Source organism: Morus notabilis, unplaced genomic scaffold (assembly GCF_000414095.1).
Source record: "Morus notabilis unplaced genomic scaffold, ASM41409v2 Scaffold884, whole genome shotgun sequence".
Taxonomy (NCBI): Eukaryota; Viridiplantae; Streptophyta; class Magnoliopsida; order Rosales; family Moraceae; genus Morus; species Morus notabilis.
The window spans coordinates 502054-519892 of NW_010361302.1; the positions used below are offsets into that span (position 1 = coordinate 502054).

Genomic DNA, 17839 nt, shown 5'->3' on the forward strand with positions numbered 1-17839 from the left:
TTTTTTTTTTTTTTTCCTTTTTTTTTTTTTTTTTTTTTTTGGTATGACTGCTTGATTGTTGCTCGGGCTCATTATGGAAAAAGAAAATGCATTGAAATTGGTTCACAACTCACATTATGAAAGTTCAACTTTCAGGAATGGATGATCCAGGCAACGTAACACTTGCTCAAGGATTGCATGACACTACAAGGATCAACTTCTAGAGAAGCTACTTGACTCAACTGAAGAAGGCAGTTGATGATGGAGCCAATGTGATTGGTTACTTTGCTTGGTCTTTGCTTGACAATTTCGAGTGGAGGTTAGGCCATACATCAAGATTTGGGATAGTCTACGTTGATTACAACAACCTCAAAAGGTATCCAAAGATGTCTGCTTATTGGTTCGGAAAACTGCTTCAAAGAAACAAGTAGAGCTGTCCAGACATGTCTTGGGATTAGTTTTTATGCCAGTGTAACATACAACTCTCCCTATAAAACTGATGGACTTCCACTGTTCTCCAAGTTGTCAAGTAATTCCATTTCAAAAAATATTGTTGATAAAAAGATTGTTTCTCTAGTTCCTAAAGGAAATTTATGCACCAACAATTGCATTTGTCAACCCCACCAGAGAGACATTCTAGTAATGTTGCAGGTTATGCATATCACATATAAGACCATTAAGACCATTCCAATACAAATGCTAATGCCAATTCTATATTTAGTATCAAAAAGTATGATATAATATATTATTTTCATTTTTACTCCAATGCATAATGATGTTTGAAATGCTAAATCTACTTTTTTCATAATCATTAAACTTTAAAAGTTGTAAAAGTAAACTTTTATTTCTAAAATAATTAAAAAATACAAAAGTTAAAATGATTATATGAAAAAATAAACATTTCTACTAGTTGAAATGATTACATGAAAAAATAAACATTTTAACTAATAGTAATCAAATGCCAAATTTTTTATATGCTATACTTGGTGAGAAATTTGCCACAAAGTATGGCATATGGGAAATTTGACACAGTAAATAGTAGTGTATTGGAGTTTACACTCAAATGCTACACATCAATTATAACATTTGCAATGGAGATACTCTTCGCATGTGTGAATCTCAAGATAAGTTATAGTTTCTCTTCATGAGGAAATCTCTTCAGCAACGCCAGTAGAATTGAATGAAAAATCAATGCAAAACCAGCCAAAAAGCAACAAAAATTTCAGGACATAATTTAAGGATTACTTGAATTACACGCGAGAAAAGAAGTTCAAGATACTGTTCTTTTTAGTATCCGAACTCTTGGAGACGCTATTAGTCTTTAGTTTCCCAATTTTCCCTTTACTCTTCCCACCACCAGTTATCTTACTTGCCTTGGAATTTACACTCTCTTGGGATTCAGAAACCAAGCACAAAACTTCTGAATTCTCTTCCTTGGTCACCACTGAATTCTGTTCACCAACTTTTTCTACCTCATATAAAGTTACTTCTTCTATCTTTCTTTTCCTAGAGACACCATTCTTACGAACTTCCTGGTATATGTTAGTACTGTTAGAGATAGCAGAATTGTCTAAATCTTCAACCTGGGTTGAACATGAAACTTGACTTCCTATTTGATCTACATGATTTTGGTCGAATTTCCGTCTCTTGAATGGATTGTTGTCAGGAACCTTTAACGGGACGTTGGTTACTGTTTTAGTTTGAACCGCTTCACGAATTGTGGATGGCATGATTAACTTCTGAAGTGCTTCAACTTTGTTAATACACTTCTTTTCATTTGGAATTGGATTCTGCTTTTCTGTGAATCATATAAAAGCTGTATGTTGTAATTTCACCTTCTCTTTCTATACCGTATAAATAAACAAACACCCACAGACATACACATATATAATTGTGTACATATCTTTATACAGTAATACAACACACATATCTAGACAAGCAAAAAGTCATTATTTACTTGACATATCAATTGAACAATATTTTTTCATGCAGCTTTCTAAATGAGAATAACGTTTTAACTGGAGATGTTAGTGCTTAAACGCCAAAAGTTATTGTCATGTCAATGAGTCCCCACAAGATTGGTGCATGAGTTTGATTCTTAGTCTTACTCTGTGTACTTATTAAATCATGCATGTAAAAGCAGGAAATCTCAATGTTATGAAACCAGCAAAGAGTTGGTCAGAAGTTTGTATAACTTGCCTGTATCATCTGTCTCTCTGGCTTTTTGGTTTGAGAAGGCCACAAAGCAGCTCTCTCTTGCAGATTCCACGAGAGCCTCGACTCTTGGCAGTCTACCTGAAGTTTGGATCTTAACAGGAGGATCCTGAAGACGTCTTGAACTTGAGTAACGGTCAAAGGCCTCCATACTGATTGGATCCACATTTCCTTCAGCGATTGCAATGGCAACTGATGGAGGGATTTCGCTGAATCCAGTAGTATTGGTCAAGGAAAGAAGTTGCAAATTGAAACACACCCAAAAGCTAGCAAAAACAGCCTTACAGGTGAAATCATGTAGAAAGAATACTGTATGGTGGTCAAAGAAAGTTCTTAATCTTAGATTGCAACCCGAGTTCTGATAAGAAAAATGCTAAATATCATCAACGGTGATGGAGTTTTCGAACAATAAGAAATTGCCATGAAACCCTGTAAACTATGGGTCCCAAAGTTGGCATTTAAATTTATGTTTAAATGTAAAGCATGCCCTGACGCACAACACAAGGCTGAAAGTGGATATAGCTCTCACATTTTGCTCTCGGTAGCAAAGAATTAGGGCGTCTAATTCTTAACACTTGGTGGTGATATTGCTCCTTGATTGTCGAAGGCAACAGGCTGTCATATCTTGTGCAGTGAAAAATACTGAATGCTCGCTTGATGCATTGTAGGTACTAACATAGTTATTTTTTCCCCCTTAGAAACAAGGATACGGTCCCAAAAAATCGAGGTTCCCATCTAGGGATTCCAGAAGCATTTCTGGAAGAGGTCTCATGTGTTTGAGCTTTTTGATGTCCAAATCGTATCTGTGTGGGAAACAAGAAACAAGCGCCAGAATGTGTCACCCAACTAAAAGCAAATATATCTTGAAATTGATGTCTTTAAAAGATATTGTGTTTGCTCTATACTTACATCAGAGCATGCTGGAAAACTGCAAGCGCTTCTCTGAAAGATTTGGGATAACCCTCAGGCATTTGGTTTCTCTTCTCAAGTTTCAGAACTGATAGAACCTGCAACCATGGCAGTATGTGAGCATGCAATATCACCTACACTTCTAGATCAATAAATAATACAGAAAGAAAAAGATGAAAACTTAAAATCTATAAGCAGATAAAAGCATGCATTTATTTATGAATAATACCAGTTATGATCTGTGCATAATGTTTCTAAATTTAAGGTTTCATAATTCTCCGCCGCTTTTAATCTCATTAGGCATATTAGTTCAAGTTTAGAACTTCATAAAAGTCTAATCAAATGACTTCTCTAATCAGATCATCTTTCCAATTAGCTACTATGGTAAGGAAACTCCACCGATCCTATAATCCGGATAGCAGTATGCTCTCCGTGTTTTTCAAGATCACATTAAAAAAATGGTTGCATCAGTATGCTTGCTATTCAGAAATATATGATTATTAGAAGATCAATCCGTTCCCTTTTATCTGCATTTTCTTTTCTGAAAAGTTCAGCGTCCTAGTGAACGGTAAATTAAATCTGATGACCATCCCAATGAGCAAATAGAATGCACTTACGCGGTCTAAATTCAGATACTTGGATACCAATGCATGAGATTTCACTATTCCAATTCCAGGAACAGAGGGAAGGAAATCACATCCAGCTAACACACACATACCTGTGAAATAATAGATAACTATGTGAGTTCATAATTCAGCAACTAGAAAAACAGTGAGCCACTGTTTTACTCTCATTTAAAAAAAAAAAAAAAAAAAAAAGAGAGAGAAACAAAAAAACAAAAGAACAGATTTCCAGGCATATTTACGTTTTACCGAGAGAAAATCAAACTTCAGAACAATGACTGACCTCATTATGAGGCTCAAATCCAATTTATATCAGGAAACTCCATGCACATTTTGGAACTCTATGTAAAAGGAAGCTGAGAATGAACACAGTGAACTAACCTGTGAGCAATTCGTTGTCGAAATTTCGAAACGAAGGTGTACAAGATGCAGAATCAAAAACATTGTGTAGCAGTATTTCTTCACCATTGCCAAACCGATCCATCTTAAATACAATCTGTTTAGAGCCAATGCAAATCCCAGCAAAACAAAGTTAACAATTCAATAACAAGTAATATAACAAATGAACAATGAAGGAGAGTAACCATCCATTTACATAAATCAGGAAAAAAAAATCCTTACAGCTTTGCAACCATAGGCTATAAGATCACTGTCCTCCGTAATCACCGCCACAATTCCACCTTTTTCTACCTCAAGGCTGGAGAGGTACGCCAACTGTGCATCAGCCTCATATGGAGCTACTACGAATTCAATATTTTCAGATCTCAAAACCTGAAAGACATCATTAAAAAAAATCATTATATCAACAAATTGTCCAAAAACATAAAAATTTGTTCAGCATGAATTGAATTTTGAACTTGATCAATAAAGTATTGTGTATAGTTATGAGGCAACTGCACCTGAATCAGTTGATGTGCCATGGACGGAGTGACACTCACTGCTCTCTACACGTGAAAAAAAATACACACAAAGATCATTCACAGATGAATAAGTTTCTTTGTAAATAAATCTTACTAGAGGAAAAACAAGAGCAGATACTTTACATCATAGAAGATGCTACACCAAAAACACAGTAAATTTAAAATCAACCTGTAACATGTAAGGATAAAATAAAGCCGAGTTCCACGCCATTTAAACGTGAAAATAAACATAAACTTATAAGGACATTGGGTCACCCCACCGAATAGGTTGCTCTTAGAAAGTCCAATTTCTATAATGGTATCAGAGATCAACACAAACGAGCAGCCCCATCCATCCAATATAAGATTGATGACTCTAAAAAAAGCACCATCTTGCTTCATTTAATATAAAAATAAAAATAAAAACTTATAAAAACATCAGGTCACTCCACCGAATAGGTTGACCTTTTACGTTGAAACCCCGAGCCCTTAGAAAGCCCAATTTCTATAACACCATCCGATGTTTTAGTCTTCTAGCTGGTTAAACCTAACAATGCCATTTGCCTTTAACTCGATCAAAATTTTGCTTTGATCATTTTTCTTTTTGAAATACTGTACAATAAAATCAAACTGAATTTAAAATAATAGTGAGCTGTTATGGACTTACTAAGTCAAATCTCCTCTTTTATCATAGTTAAAGGAGCTACGAATGAAGACTAAAGCATCTAAAGTTGTCATGACATTGGTTGCGGTCATTAAATATTCAGAAAATTTGGAAAAATTGGGGGAAAAAGAACTTTACCTGAAAGAACTCAGAAGCAGCACTGACATTCCCTTCTTTGAGCTTCTCCATTGCTAGATCACGATTAGTTGTTTTTCTCCTGAATCATTAGTATAAAAAAATAAAAAATAAAAATAAAAAATCAGAATTACAGCTTCAATCACGATAAGTTTTACATTATTGAAAAATGAAGGACAAGGAATAAAATAGAAATAAGAAGAGAAACGTGCCTATGGCGATCTTGCTCAGTAAGAGCTTTACAGGGGATATTGGCACCATCAAAAACGACAACTGGGGTTATCTTATAATGACGAAGCAGATTGATTCTGTGCATAAAGTAGTCGATGTATCGTAATTTCTTCTCACCATCTGAGTTCAGACACAGCTCCATACTACACGAATACGCTGCCCAAAATACCCCCATTATTATTTTACTCTTTATTATTTATTTCCATCCACCAAAATATAAAAAATAAAAACACTTGATAATAATAAGTATAAGAATTGACCTCCTTTATGAAGCCATGAATATGCATCGATACCCACCTGAAAATTAATAGATTTTCAGATTTAAGACCCAGAAACCGAACCATTAAAGAGAAAGAGAAAGAAATGGAATAAGGGAAAATGGTAATTTACGCGCATTCCGGCGTACTTCTTTATGTGAATGGGTTTGATGTAAGGTTTCATGAATCTGAGAAGATCTTTGATACCCATTTGCTTGCTCTGATTCTTCTTTTTGTGGGGCTTTGGGTTTTGAATTTTTTTTTTTTTTTATTATTAATTCCCTCTCTATTTGAGTTTTTATTCTGTGCCGCTGAGAGGGCAATGAAGAACTAGAGAAAGAGAGGTAAACGAAAGAGAAATTGGCGGGAAGAAGAGCAAATGGCAAAAGAAGTGAGAAATTTTGCGCGTGGAGGAAATGTGACGGCGCTGTTAGGGATTTGCTAAACTGACCAATGATCAACACCCACGTGCCTAGTAAAGATGGGAGGGGGTAGTACCGTCTTTTCAGTTTCTCTTCCATTTAACCGCGAAATTCGGTTGAATTTGAGGCTCCCGCTCGTTCCTATGATGCTAATTTCCACGCTAATTCATGCACGTGTTCTACACTATTCAATTAAACAAAAAATCAAATATTTTGGCAATTAGAAAGTTAGAAAAAGTAAAATTAAATTAAATTAAATTAACTTATAAAAATAACCTCTTATGCATACCGCCGCAAGTAAGCCCGCCACCGATCCCGCAAAAGCCATCACCGCCATCAAGTGTTGCACAGCCGGACCACCCCCGCACTTCTCAAATACTACTCTTAATGATGAAAGTTCTGATTCTGCTCTTGACGGCATGAAGCAAATCTCGAGGTAAAATGTTGAAGTAGTGCAGGTGGACAGCAGAAGACCAACCAGTTAACCAGTAGGCTACATCAGGTTAACCGGACAACAAAGTTCTAGATCCGAAGACGATTTCAAAGCAGCATTTTAAATTTTAAATTTCAAATTATAAGATTATTCCATATTTTATCGCTTCTTTTTTAGATAATGTTAATTCTAAATACTTTAGAATAGGATTAGTTTCCTTCATTTTGATTTCTAAATTATAATAGGGATTAATTCCTTAAATTTAAAGAAAATTGTTAACTTTATTTTTAGAGTGCGTGAGTTTAAATTTTTACTTCTTACACTTAATTAATGTTCTTTTGATTAATATAATTATTTGACTAAAAATAATATTAATTAAAAATAAATAATAAAAATCCATACTCATACACATGTTTGTCTCTTTTCCTTTTTTATTTTACTTACCTTGCAAGGCCATGTTGAGCCCAAGCTTAAGTAGCAGTCTGCGCAAGATCCAGGTTGCTTACTTGTATGCGGTTCAAAGGCCTCACACACATCGTGTGCAAACGGGGATCAAACCATACTAATGAGCGTCATTAAACATTAATGGTTGATGAGGAGGTTATTTATCAAAAAATCGAGTATTTTTTAATTTAAGTATTTGTGAGTCTTCAAGCATTTTTGTTAGTTTAATGTGTTTTAGTATTATTTTGTAGGAAAGATAATAAAATGGGACTTAGTGACATTTTGGAGTTAAAAATTAGAGCAAAAAGAACTCAAAGCCGCACAAGGGCCCTCTTGGGTAGAACCACCTATGCGGGCGCGCCACCTGAGGCGCACGGCCGCTCCACACCCCACGCGCCCACGCCTCATTGGGAGCACGGGCACGCCACTAGCCGCGCAACTGCACCCCCCGTGCCTCATTAGGGTCAGTTGCTTAATTCTTGTCTGCTTTGTGATGTGTATTTTCCATTTTCCTTTTCCACGTCTAGGACCTTTTGGCTTGGCTACCACCTTCAAAGCTTGCTCTTCTTTCTCCTACTAGACAATTTTCTGCTCATGAACCAACAAAGAACTTTCTGATTCATCAAGTGAAAGCGCATCAACTTCTTTTGATTCTTCTATCAAACAAACAAGGAAATTAAATTTCGGTGTCATCAATCGAAGACTTTTCTCCACGATAATGACGTCTTCCATTTTCACACCATGGATTCGCATCTTGTTAGCGATTGTCAACGTTCTTGCGAGGAAATCCATAACCGACTCGTACGACTTCATGCATAAAGTCTCAAATTCGGCAATCTAAATGCAGCTACAACAGTTTAGGCAATCTAAATGCCATTCTCCTGTTGCAATTATCCCTTCATTCATAATCTTAGTTACATCATTTATCATTACTTATCGCCACAATTTCAGGTACATGTTTTTTCCAAGTATTAAAGATCAGCGCAGTCGGCTGTTGCAAGTGCTCCATTTCTGCTTTACTAAAAGCAAGCCCTAGTAAAATTATTCATATTATCACCATATATATCAATACGTATAAAACATTTACCAAAAAAAAAAAAAAAAACTACAAGAAAAGGAAAAAGAAAACATATGCGACGACTAGGTAGCTGGTCGCAAATATAGTGGTACATAATTTGGGAGAGTTGGCATCGAGTCCCACACTGAGAATGCACCAGAGCACCTCATCCATTTCCTTGCCATGTCCGGGAAGTGCCTATCAATCACATCTTTTAAAGTCTCTGTCGTGTTAACCCATTTAAGGCCTTCCTCTGTGTAGGTTTCCGAGTTGAAGTCGGTTGTGAAAAAGCGATCTGCTTCTAGCCTCCTAAACGTGCATATACCATGTTAGAGTTATGCTATGATCGGTAGAAAGGAAAGAAAATATGATAGAAAGAAAATATAGAAGTAATGGAAAATAGCAATGATAGAAAGGAAATTGATTTTCTTTTATATTGTTTGGTATGAGAAGATGGAAAGAAAATGAGCTTACCTTCACTTATTTGGTATTGAAAGTTAAATTGGAAGGAAATAAAAAAATTTACTCGTAAATTACTTTTATACCCTTAAATTTTTTGCTTGGATGTTAATGGATAAAAAGGTAGTTTAGTAACTTTGCTCACTTTAATGAATTGTCCCCATTTGTCATCCCATTTTCTGCCCACTTGTGGAAAGAAAAAAAATGTTGGGGCTCACATGTATTATTTTTCACTCCATTTTCTCTTCCTTTCTCTTTTCTCTCCTACTAAACAACCTACATTTTCATTTTCCCTCCCAAAATCCCTCCACCTTCTTCCTTCCTTCTACTTTTCTTTCCTACCAAACATACTCTTAGTCTAAATCGCGCATTCTCGGAGAATCGGCAAACTACCCAAGTAGGAGATTCCGACTTTAAACATTGTATTGCACATGTTGAATCTTTGGTCGTGTTTAGAATTGATCCCGTTTTTATTTTTCATGTTTTTTTAGGAAAAAAAAAACGTTTTTAAAACGGTGTTTGGTGCAATAAAGACAAAAAATAGAAATGAAAACGATTTTTTAGTTTAGTGTAAAATGAGAGAAATAAAAAATAATTTTTAATCGTTTTTCATTTTTTATTTTCATTTTCTCCTATCTCGAGCAGAAAGAGAGAAAGAGAGAGAGAGACATTAATGAGTTTTTTTATACTGAAAATAATCTCTTGATAAAACTACCAAACGCATTTTTAAAAATAATTTGTCTAAAATTAAAAATATTTTCACTTTTATTTTCATATCAAAAATAAAATCATTTTAAAACGAGTTTCAAACACGCCTTTTATATTTTGAGGGGTCTTTAAAGATAAAAAAGACAAGTATGAGCATACCTTGATGCAATAAGTAGAAAGATATAGAAAGCAGTTTCACTAATGGCAAAGCCTTTTATCTTCTTTTCTGCATGTAGACCCACAAGCAAGTCAAGCTTCTCAACATCATCTCCATAAACCTCGCGAAGTGCTTCGACAACTTCCTCCTCATCTGTCAAATCTTCCCACTTGGTAATGGGAACCGTTAGTAAGTTCCTTCTGAACTCGTTATACCGAGCAACTCCTCTCTCTCTATCTCTGTAAACTAAGCATGTTCAACAAGATGTGGTAATCTCATTAGACAATGTCACATTAGACATACTCATGTTATGTGATGATATTGGCATACTACTGTAGACGTGGTAATCTCGTTACGTATGCTATGTTTGGTAGGATAGATAGAAAAGAGAAATGAAGGAAAAGTAAAATATATAAGTGAAAAAAGTAAAATGATTTTCTTTCATTTTGTTTGGTAAAAGAAAAAGAAAAGTGAAAAGAAAATATTAAATCTAAAGTATTTTACAATAATACCTCAATATAAATAAAAATATGATGAATAATGAATGTTAAAATTGTTATTTTACACATAATTTGTTTGTCTAATTTTTTCTCTCTTATTTTTTTTCTCAAAGTTGAAAGGATTAAAAATTAATGAGCCTCATAAATTTTTATTTTCTTTCTTTTTTCATTTTCTCTCTACCAAACAACCTAAAATTTTATTTTTCTTTCTAAAATCTTTCATCTCTCTTTTTCACCCTACCAAACACACTATTAGAGATAAATTTTTTTTTTTTTTGATGGTCTTACTTTCTAGGGCAGCCATATCAACAGGGTCTGGTCTATCTTCTCCATTGGCGTCATGGGCCACAAGATTTCTCATCCATGATGGATAGTTCCATAATGCGACTGCTCCACAAGTTTGATGACCCATTGATACCAGCATTTGCTCCATTCCAATTTTTGACAGTCTTTTCTCGCCTTCTTTGCCCACCATTTCCTCCATTGGAATCCTGTAATCATTTTGTTTGCAGCTCTTAGATTTTAGTGATGAGTTATTTCAACAATTTTTGCAACATAATTTAATGCATGTGACAACTTTTTCCCTCTAATATTCTTTGCTTTGAAGAAAATTTAGTCAAAGAAACTATGATCTGTTTTTGGGAAGCAAAAAGGTAATTTTTAGTTCCCCACATATTTAGGGGACGTTTGTTTTCTGTATTTATTCCTGATTCTAAATCATGATTCATGGTTCTTTATAATATTTTTTTTCACAAAAAATACACGTAAAATAAAAAGAATTCTGAATCATAATTTTAAATCTATGAACTAAACGTCCACTTAAACATCACCAAAACAACAAAATGTAAATAAAGTTGCCTATTAATATATTCAAAGGTAAAGAGACAAACTAATTGAATAGGGTGAAAAGTTAGAGAGAGATTACACACTCTTCTAGAATAGGAGGGCATTTATCTTCTGGAGCTCTAGATTTGATATCCCTAAGGATGAATTTGTCAGGTAGAAGTGAATGCATTCTGTATACACTCACAAACTCTTCAGTTAGTGAATAAGGAATCCCATGATCTCTGGGCTTCTTCAGACCAACCAATCCACTTAGTATTGGTCCAAAAATTGGCCCAAACATGTCTTTAAATCTCTTCCCCAATAATCCATACCTGCTCATCACAAAGACAAATAGAATTTACAGAATTACATTAATCAAGGGTTTTCATAGTAATGCATTAAGTATTAAAATGGGTCTACTTTTGGTGCATCACAATGAACAATTTACATTCTATTGTTAAATTATCCCAATTGAATCAGAAATTTTTTCACACTACAGATTATGTTTTCTTTAATATCTTTGTCCTAGTTTTTAGCCTTCACTACAACAAAAAAAACCAACTTTTAATATGTACTTCTTTTCTTCAAGTGTGACTGTTTTTCAAAAAAAAAAAAAAAAAAAAAAAAAAAAAAAAAAAAAAAAAAAGAGAAAATTTTTTTTTGAGGTTTTTTAATCGTCTTACCAGTTGATTCTCATCCCTACTAAAAGAGTATCAGTCTTTAGGAGTTCAACAGTCCAATCTATTGTGTGGACTTTAGCAATGACAGCTGAAGTCACCAGTCTTGCATGCCTGTAGAGCTTCTCATCATCAATATCTGGGTGATGCGCCTAAGGGAAAAAAAATGCTATTGTTACTTTATTAGTCAACCCAAAAAATTTATTTCTTTTATGTAGAGTTAATTACATATTGATCAAAATGCTGCATGTATATCAGAAAAGTTCTAGTAGACGATTAAAAAAAAAAATCAAATAACAAAAAACACAATCAAGTAACTTTTATATACTTCCATCATCATGGTTAAACTAAGAAATTTTAAACCAAAAACAAAATTTGAAACATTTAACATCCATGTGAAAAAAATGGATGGGAAAGAAGAAGTTACTTTTAGCATGTCACAAACAGCATTGTGTTCTTTGACAAACAAGGCTTGTAGGAGGGAGAACCCGGCCCAGCAATTTCGAACGTCGCCAGAGATAGGAATACCTTGCTCATCATGCTCAAGAAGCATGTCCCCTGAGATCTTCAGCTTCCCATCTTTGAATGTCCTTACTCTTCTCATACCTTCATTGTCATTCCCATAAAGCACACTACCATCCCTGCTCAAGAAGTACACATATATTACTTGGAACCCAACTACTTGACAAAACCCTTTTTCCTTTTAAGCAATATGCAATCTTGTGAATGGAATGCAAATGAAAATAACTAATTAGAGAGATAAGAGAGATCTATGGTATGACCTGAAAAAAATGCATTACTGGTAGGACTCTGGTTTTTTAGATAACTATAAGAAACTATATTAACTGAATTTTTTTTAAAGTAATTTTTAGTAAATCTAACGGTCAGAAACATGCATTATCAGTTCGAGACCCTGCCACATATATCCTTAAATGACTACACCGAAATATGGCAGGCATGCAAAAAATTGTTGAGTTTTGGGCTCAGCGTTTCTAGTTGTAATTGTTTATGAATGGGTTTTAGAATCTATTTTATAAGACGAATCATACGGATGGCGATCAATGTTACCATTTCAACTGCATATTGAGTCATTCCTCAATTTTTCCACGCCTATTTTATTGTCTCCTATTCATATACCTCAAAGATCTCGTATAGTAAGAATAACATATTAAAGTTAGGAACACTAAATGCCAATTTTATGTTGTTTATGGTGATCACAGAAGCCCTTTTTCCCATAACAAAATGCAAGTAGTAAAAATGGTCAAATGCCCTTTGCACGTACACTAATGCACTTTTAAATGTGCGATTTCTTTTTGTTTCTACTTCTCCTTTTGCTATAAGCAAAAGTTCAAATTCTTTATAAAGCACAAAATCCAAATTGGCCGTAAATTATTAAAAGAAAAAACTTAACCTCGGTTCATTTCACCGATTTAAATTTGGAATTCGAGTTTTGTTACAGTAAAAAGTTCTCAAAAACAGTCGCATTTAATTTTTTTATTACAGTAAAAAACTCTCAATAAAGTTACATCTCAACTCGAATCAACGAACTAAACGAAGTCTTTACAAAATGCAGAGAAAAGAAGAGTTGAGCAATTACCACCAAGGAGTTCTTGTGTTTAAACATCCAGTCTTTATGTGAGGCAAACTTGTGGAAACTTTCTTGGTCTTAAAGAACTTGAATGACTTGAGTGGACAGCCGCTACCAATTTCTTCAGCAGCTCTGATCTCCACCTGTTTCATGTTCACAAGTGCAATAACACTAATACTTATGTTCCTTTTGTTTCGAGGATTCTCGTCTGATTTAAAATCATAATTTAAATAGTTTTTAATTTGTTATAGTATTTTTTTCTCATTAAAAATTAGAATTATTAACTATGATTCTGGACTTATAAATCAAACGTCATCTTAATTATTTACCTTCTCTAGTCTTGTTAAAAACTATGAACACTTTAAAACAGGATACATAATTCGAGGTGTAGTTATGAAAATAATTCCAAAGTTAATCATATAATTTCTACAATAGTGCTTAAGATAGGATACGAGGGCTCACAATTTATACATACATACGTATACATATGTATGTGTATATATATATATATATATATATATATATATATATATACACACACCTGTTCAGTGTCCTCCAAATGATCAACCCAGTCATGTATCATGAATTGTATCCATGAGCAGGCAATCATGTTGAATTGCTTTCCATTATCTATAAACCGCTTCCTTGCCAAAAGCTTTGAGGCCACAACCATAGGATGAGGCTCCAGCAACTGCAGAAAGAGAATAATTAAGTGTGTGTTTGGTCGATAGATTCGTACTATAATTTGAATCATGGTTCGTGGTTCGCTACAATATTTTCTTTTATAAAAAATATACATAAATCGAGAATAATTCTGAATTACGGTTCTGAATCTATGAACCAAGTTTATATTGTATTCTATCATAGGCTTGTAATTAATTTCCTTACAAGCCAAAGACTCGGTATAGCATTTCCTCGTTTCAAATTTAAATAGCTCCACAACCAAATTGTGTGCGTTTATTAACATGTTTAATTATAAATTAAAAAATGTAATAAATATTCTTCCAAATTATAACATGTATAAAATCCAAGCCAGGCATTCTATTTGTTCCTATCTTATGCAGACGTTGTCGAAAAGACCATGGCAAAACCATGCGTTCATAATGAGTAAAGTTATTATTTTTTTAAAATAGAGGATTTATTTATTTATTTTGTTATAAGCAAATAGGAAGCACAACTTCGGCACTTAAAGAACAACAAATAAACTACAAGGGAACAAAACAAAAAAATTATGGACAACGCAAGCTGAGTAAATCAAATCAAATCCGTTGATTTTTATTTTTGATTAATTTGTCATATTGGAATTTTTATTTTTATTTTTTTGTTATTTTCGTTAGCGGTTTCAAAAATTTCTGACTATGTCAAAAAAAATTTATAACATTTTTTACTTTTAGTCTTTCTTATCTATTTTTATACATGCCATCTTTTTAGAAACTTAATGTTATTTTATGTTTTATGATTTAAGTAAAATTTCAGCTCATTAAATATCCTAAGAAAAAAGAATGATAGCTAATTTTGCACGACGAACTCAAATTTTCTATATATATCAATCAACACTTGTGTTAATTATAAGTCCAAATCCACCTAATGATTATACATGATATGATTTTGTATTTTTGTCTGCCGGTGAGCTTAAAAATTTCAAACCAAACACGCCGATTCAAAATATATTAATATTTAATTAATTGATGATTTTTTTCTTTCTATCCAACCAAATCGATTATAAACACCCCCTAAATTCAAGGTACTAACTATTTTAATTTAGATTCAAATTGTTTAAAGTAATTTGGGTGGATAAAATACAGTGGCCTTTCTCTTAAGAATTTATTTTTAAGAGTGTATGAGTCTGAATTTTTACTCGTTACTCTTAATAAATAATTTTTTTATTAGTGTAATTATTTAACTAAAAATATTATGAATCAAGAGTAAATAATAAAAATTATAACACATACACTTTTAAAAAAACAATTATGAATGATGATAGTTTGACCATGCCTAATGAATCGTGGCTAAAAGTATGATGACGTTTGGTTCATGAATTCAGAACTATAATTCAGAATTATTTTTGGTTTACGTGTGTTTTTTTATGAGAGAAAATACTGTAACGAGCTACAAATTATGATCCGAAATATAGTACGGATTTTTGTTCCAAACGCACACTATACTATTGGCAATAAGTTGAGCATGCCTAGAGAATACAGCTGAAATATATTATACGTACGTGATAAGTTGAGACCACGTACATGAATAATTTTCACTATGCACAAATTGGTACATAAGTGTCACTATGCTTTTTGATAATTGTTAATAATTTAAGAACTATTCATATATATATATATATATATATATATATATGTCGCTCACAATTAATAGTATAGGAATGTTTTGACGATACCACAATGCTAAAAACCAGTTGACCACTAGGGTAAGTTTAAACAGCACGCAATGAATAATCTTGGGTACCACTTAACCACCACAATTAATAAAAAACGGATTTGTGTAGAATCACTTTTTATTAGTATAGAACATATATATAGGTGTACCAACCATTGTTCAATATTAATGGGGACTTTATTTTTTTTTTTGGTACTCATTTATTTTTGGAGAAAAAAAGTAGGATGTAATTGACAAGCTTAGTACGTACCCCAAATCCTGAAGTCGACGGAGGCATGTTGCGGCCAAAAAATGTTCCTTGGCTTCCAATCAGATCGTCATTAGGGTGATTGCATTTCCCGTCCGGCGTCCGGTACCAAATTTCTCCGTTGTCGTATTCTTTTCCGACCATTTTTCCGACGTGCAATTGATTATAACGCTGATGCAGGTGCCTCCTAATGCCCAAGTATGCTGCTCCAAGTAGAACTGGTAGTCTGTACCACAATTCCAACTTGTCCAAAAAGTGTATAACCTGAAATCACACTCATATACATATATATATATATACAAAGTATTTACCTGATTAATATAACTATCATAAATATATATATATAGATATATATACAACTGTACTAACCCCAAACATGTTGCAAAGAAAAGAAAGGACTAATATATATGTATATATATATATATATAGCGAACTATAGAGAGAGAGAGAGAGATTTAGCACTAACATAGAACAAAAAGGTGTCGAAGAGAGTCATTTTGGCAACAATAGGCTGGAGTTGAGGATGGATGAAGGACGTTGAAGAAGAAAGACAGAAAGCCATTAATATTTCTGTAGGGGAATAGAAAAGATAAGAAAATACTTCTTATGCTGATTTTTCTTGCTTATCTGGCTACAAACACACACACACACACACACACATATATATATGGTCTCTAAAAAAAGCAGGGCGGATTTTCCTTGCTTAATTTCGATGCATATATATATATATATATATATGATAACTATGTATTAATTGAAATGATCATGTATGAGAATATATAATAGCCACAAATACGTCTAAACCTGTCCATATATGGAGATATCAGTAAGCGACATGTGCCCACTATTTTGCATTCAATACACTCCATTAAGCAATACCTACCACTGCCACTCCTTTTACTTTCGCATCCTAATTTAATTTAACACGCAAGTCTTTATCCATTTAAAAGTCCCCTATAGTACATGTATATACATATACATGATCTATTTATGTAACACGTATATATATACACACACACGCAAATATATTTGGTTTTCATATATAATCGAATTCAAAATTATGTAGGGGGGCCATTGGATTTCTTTAGAATTCTAAGTAATTTCTTTTGCGTTTTCAGCTTTTGATATGTGATCAGAATACTCTACAATAGTTTAATATAGATATATTGTATTAAGAAAAGTAAGAAATATATGGTGCGTTTGGAACTCGTTTCAAAATGATTTTATTTTTTGTATGAAAATAGAAATAAAAACGTTTTCAATCTCAAACATAAATTATTTTTGAAAATGTGTTTGGTAGCTTTATCAAGAGATTATTTTCAGTATAAAAAAACACATTAATGTCTTTCTCTCTGTGCTCGAGAGAGGAGAAAACGAAAACAAAAAATAAAAAACTAGGCCCCGTTCTTTTCACTTATTCGAGTTTAGAATTCGAGTTTTGCTACAGTAAAAAGCTCTCAAAAACAGTCACATCTAACTTTTTTGCTACAGTAAAAAGCTCTCACACAACATCACATCTCAACTTGAATTAAAAACTCAAATTAGCGAACCGAACGGAGTCGTTTTTCATTTTTCTCCCATTTTACACTAAACCAAAAAATCGTTTTCATTTCCGTTTTTTATCGTTTTCATATTTTCTTTCTTAAAAAATGTGAAAAACAAAAAAAGAACAATTCTAAACACGGCCATAAATTTTCATAAATCATATGTATATGATGTGGTACCATGAATTATTCCATAGATATATAGGCAGTTTCGTCTTTTGTCGCTATTCTTGCAATTTCTGTTTCCTTTGTTTCGTCTTGCATACGCAAATTTGACACAATGGCTCTCTATCCATTAATTAATTTCCATTTTCTAGAGATATATATACGGGTCTGTTGCCATGTCGCAGTTCCGAAGAAATCGTCAAACTCAATAATGCCTACATATGCTATATAATATAAGTTTGCTCACCACTAGCCATAAAGAGCCAAGTTTTCAGTTTTCTCTGGCTACACATTATTTAATGTGGGCT

General features: G+C 33.3%; 2 protein-coding genes and 1 pseudogene across 2 annotated transcripts; 1 reads left to right on the forward strand and 2 right to left on the reverse strand.

The window, feature by feature from the left end:
* Window positions 1-410, forward strand: part of LOC112091831 — a 7478-nt pseudogene extending 7068 nt beyond the window's left edge.
* An 819-nt stretch (window positions 411-1229) lies between these two features.
* LOC21400401 (exonuclease 1) lies at window positions 1230-6260 on the reverse strand. Its single transcript, XM_024166401.1, has 12 exons — window positions 6045-6260; window positions 5915-5951; window positions 5636-5810; window positions 5427-5505; window positions 4625-4669; window positions 4347-4496; window positions 4107-4221; window positions 3720-3820; window positions 3103-3200; window positions 2904-2996; window positions 2144-2402; window positions 1230-1772 (listed from the first exon to the last, which is right to left on the reverse strand). The coding sequence occupies exons 1-12, from the start codon at window positions 6120-6122 to the stop codon at window positions 1230-1232; spliced, it is 1773 nt and encodes a 590-aa protein (XP_024022169.1). The 5' UTR covers window positions 6123-6260.
* A 1786-nt stretch (window positions 6261-8046) lies between these two features.
* On the reverse strand, window positions 8047-16512 carry LOC21400402 (alpha-dioxygenase 2). Its single transcript, XM_024166393.1, has 10 exons — window positions 16289-16512; window positions 15826-16086; window positions 13723-13872; window positions 13191-13324; window positions 12021-12234; window positions 11600-11745; window positions 11021-11248; window positions 10380-10582; window positions 9594-9837; window positions 8047-8576 (listed from the first exon to the last, which is right to left on the reverse strand). Exons 1-10 carry the CDS (start codon window positions 16382-16384, stop codon window positions 8351-8353), a joined length of 1902 nt encoding a protein of 633 aa, XP_024022161.1. The 5' UTR covers window positions 16385-16512; the 3' UTR covers window positions 8047-8350.
* Window positions 16513-17839: the final 1327 nt, after the last annotated feature.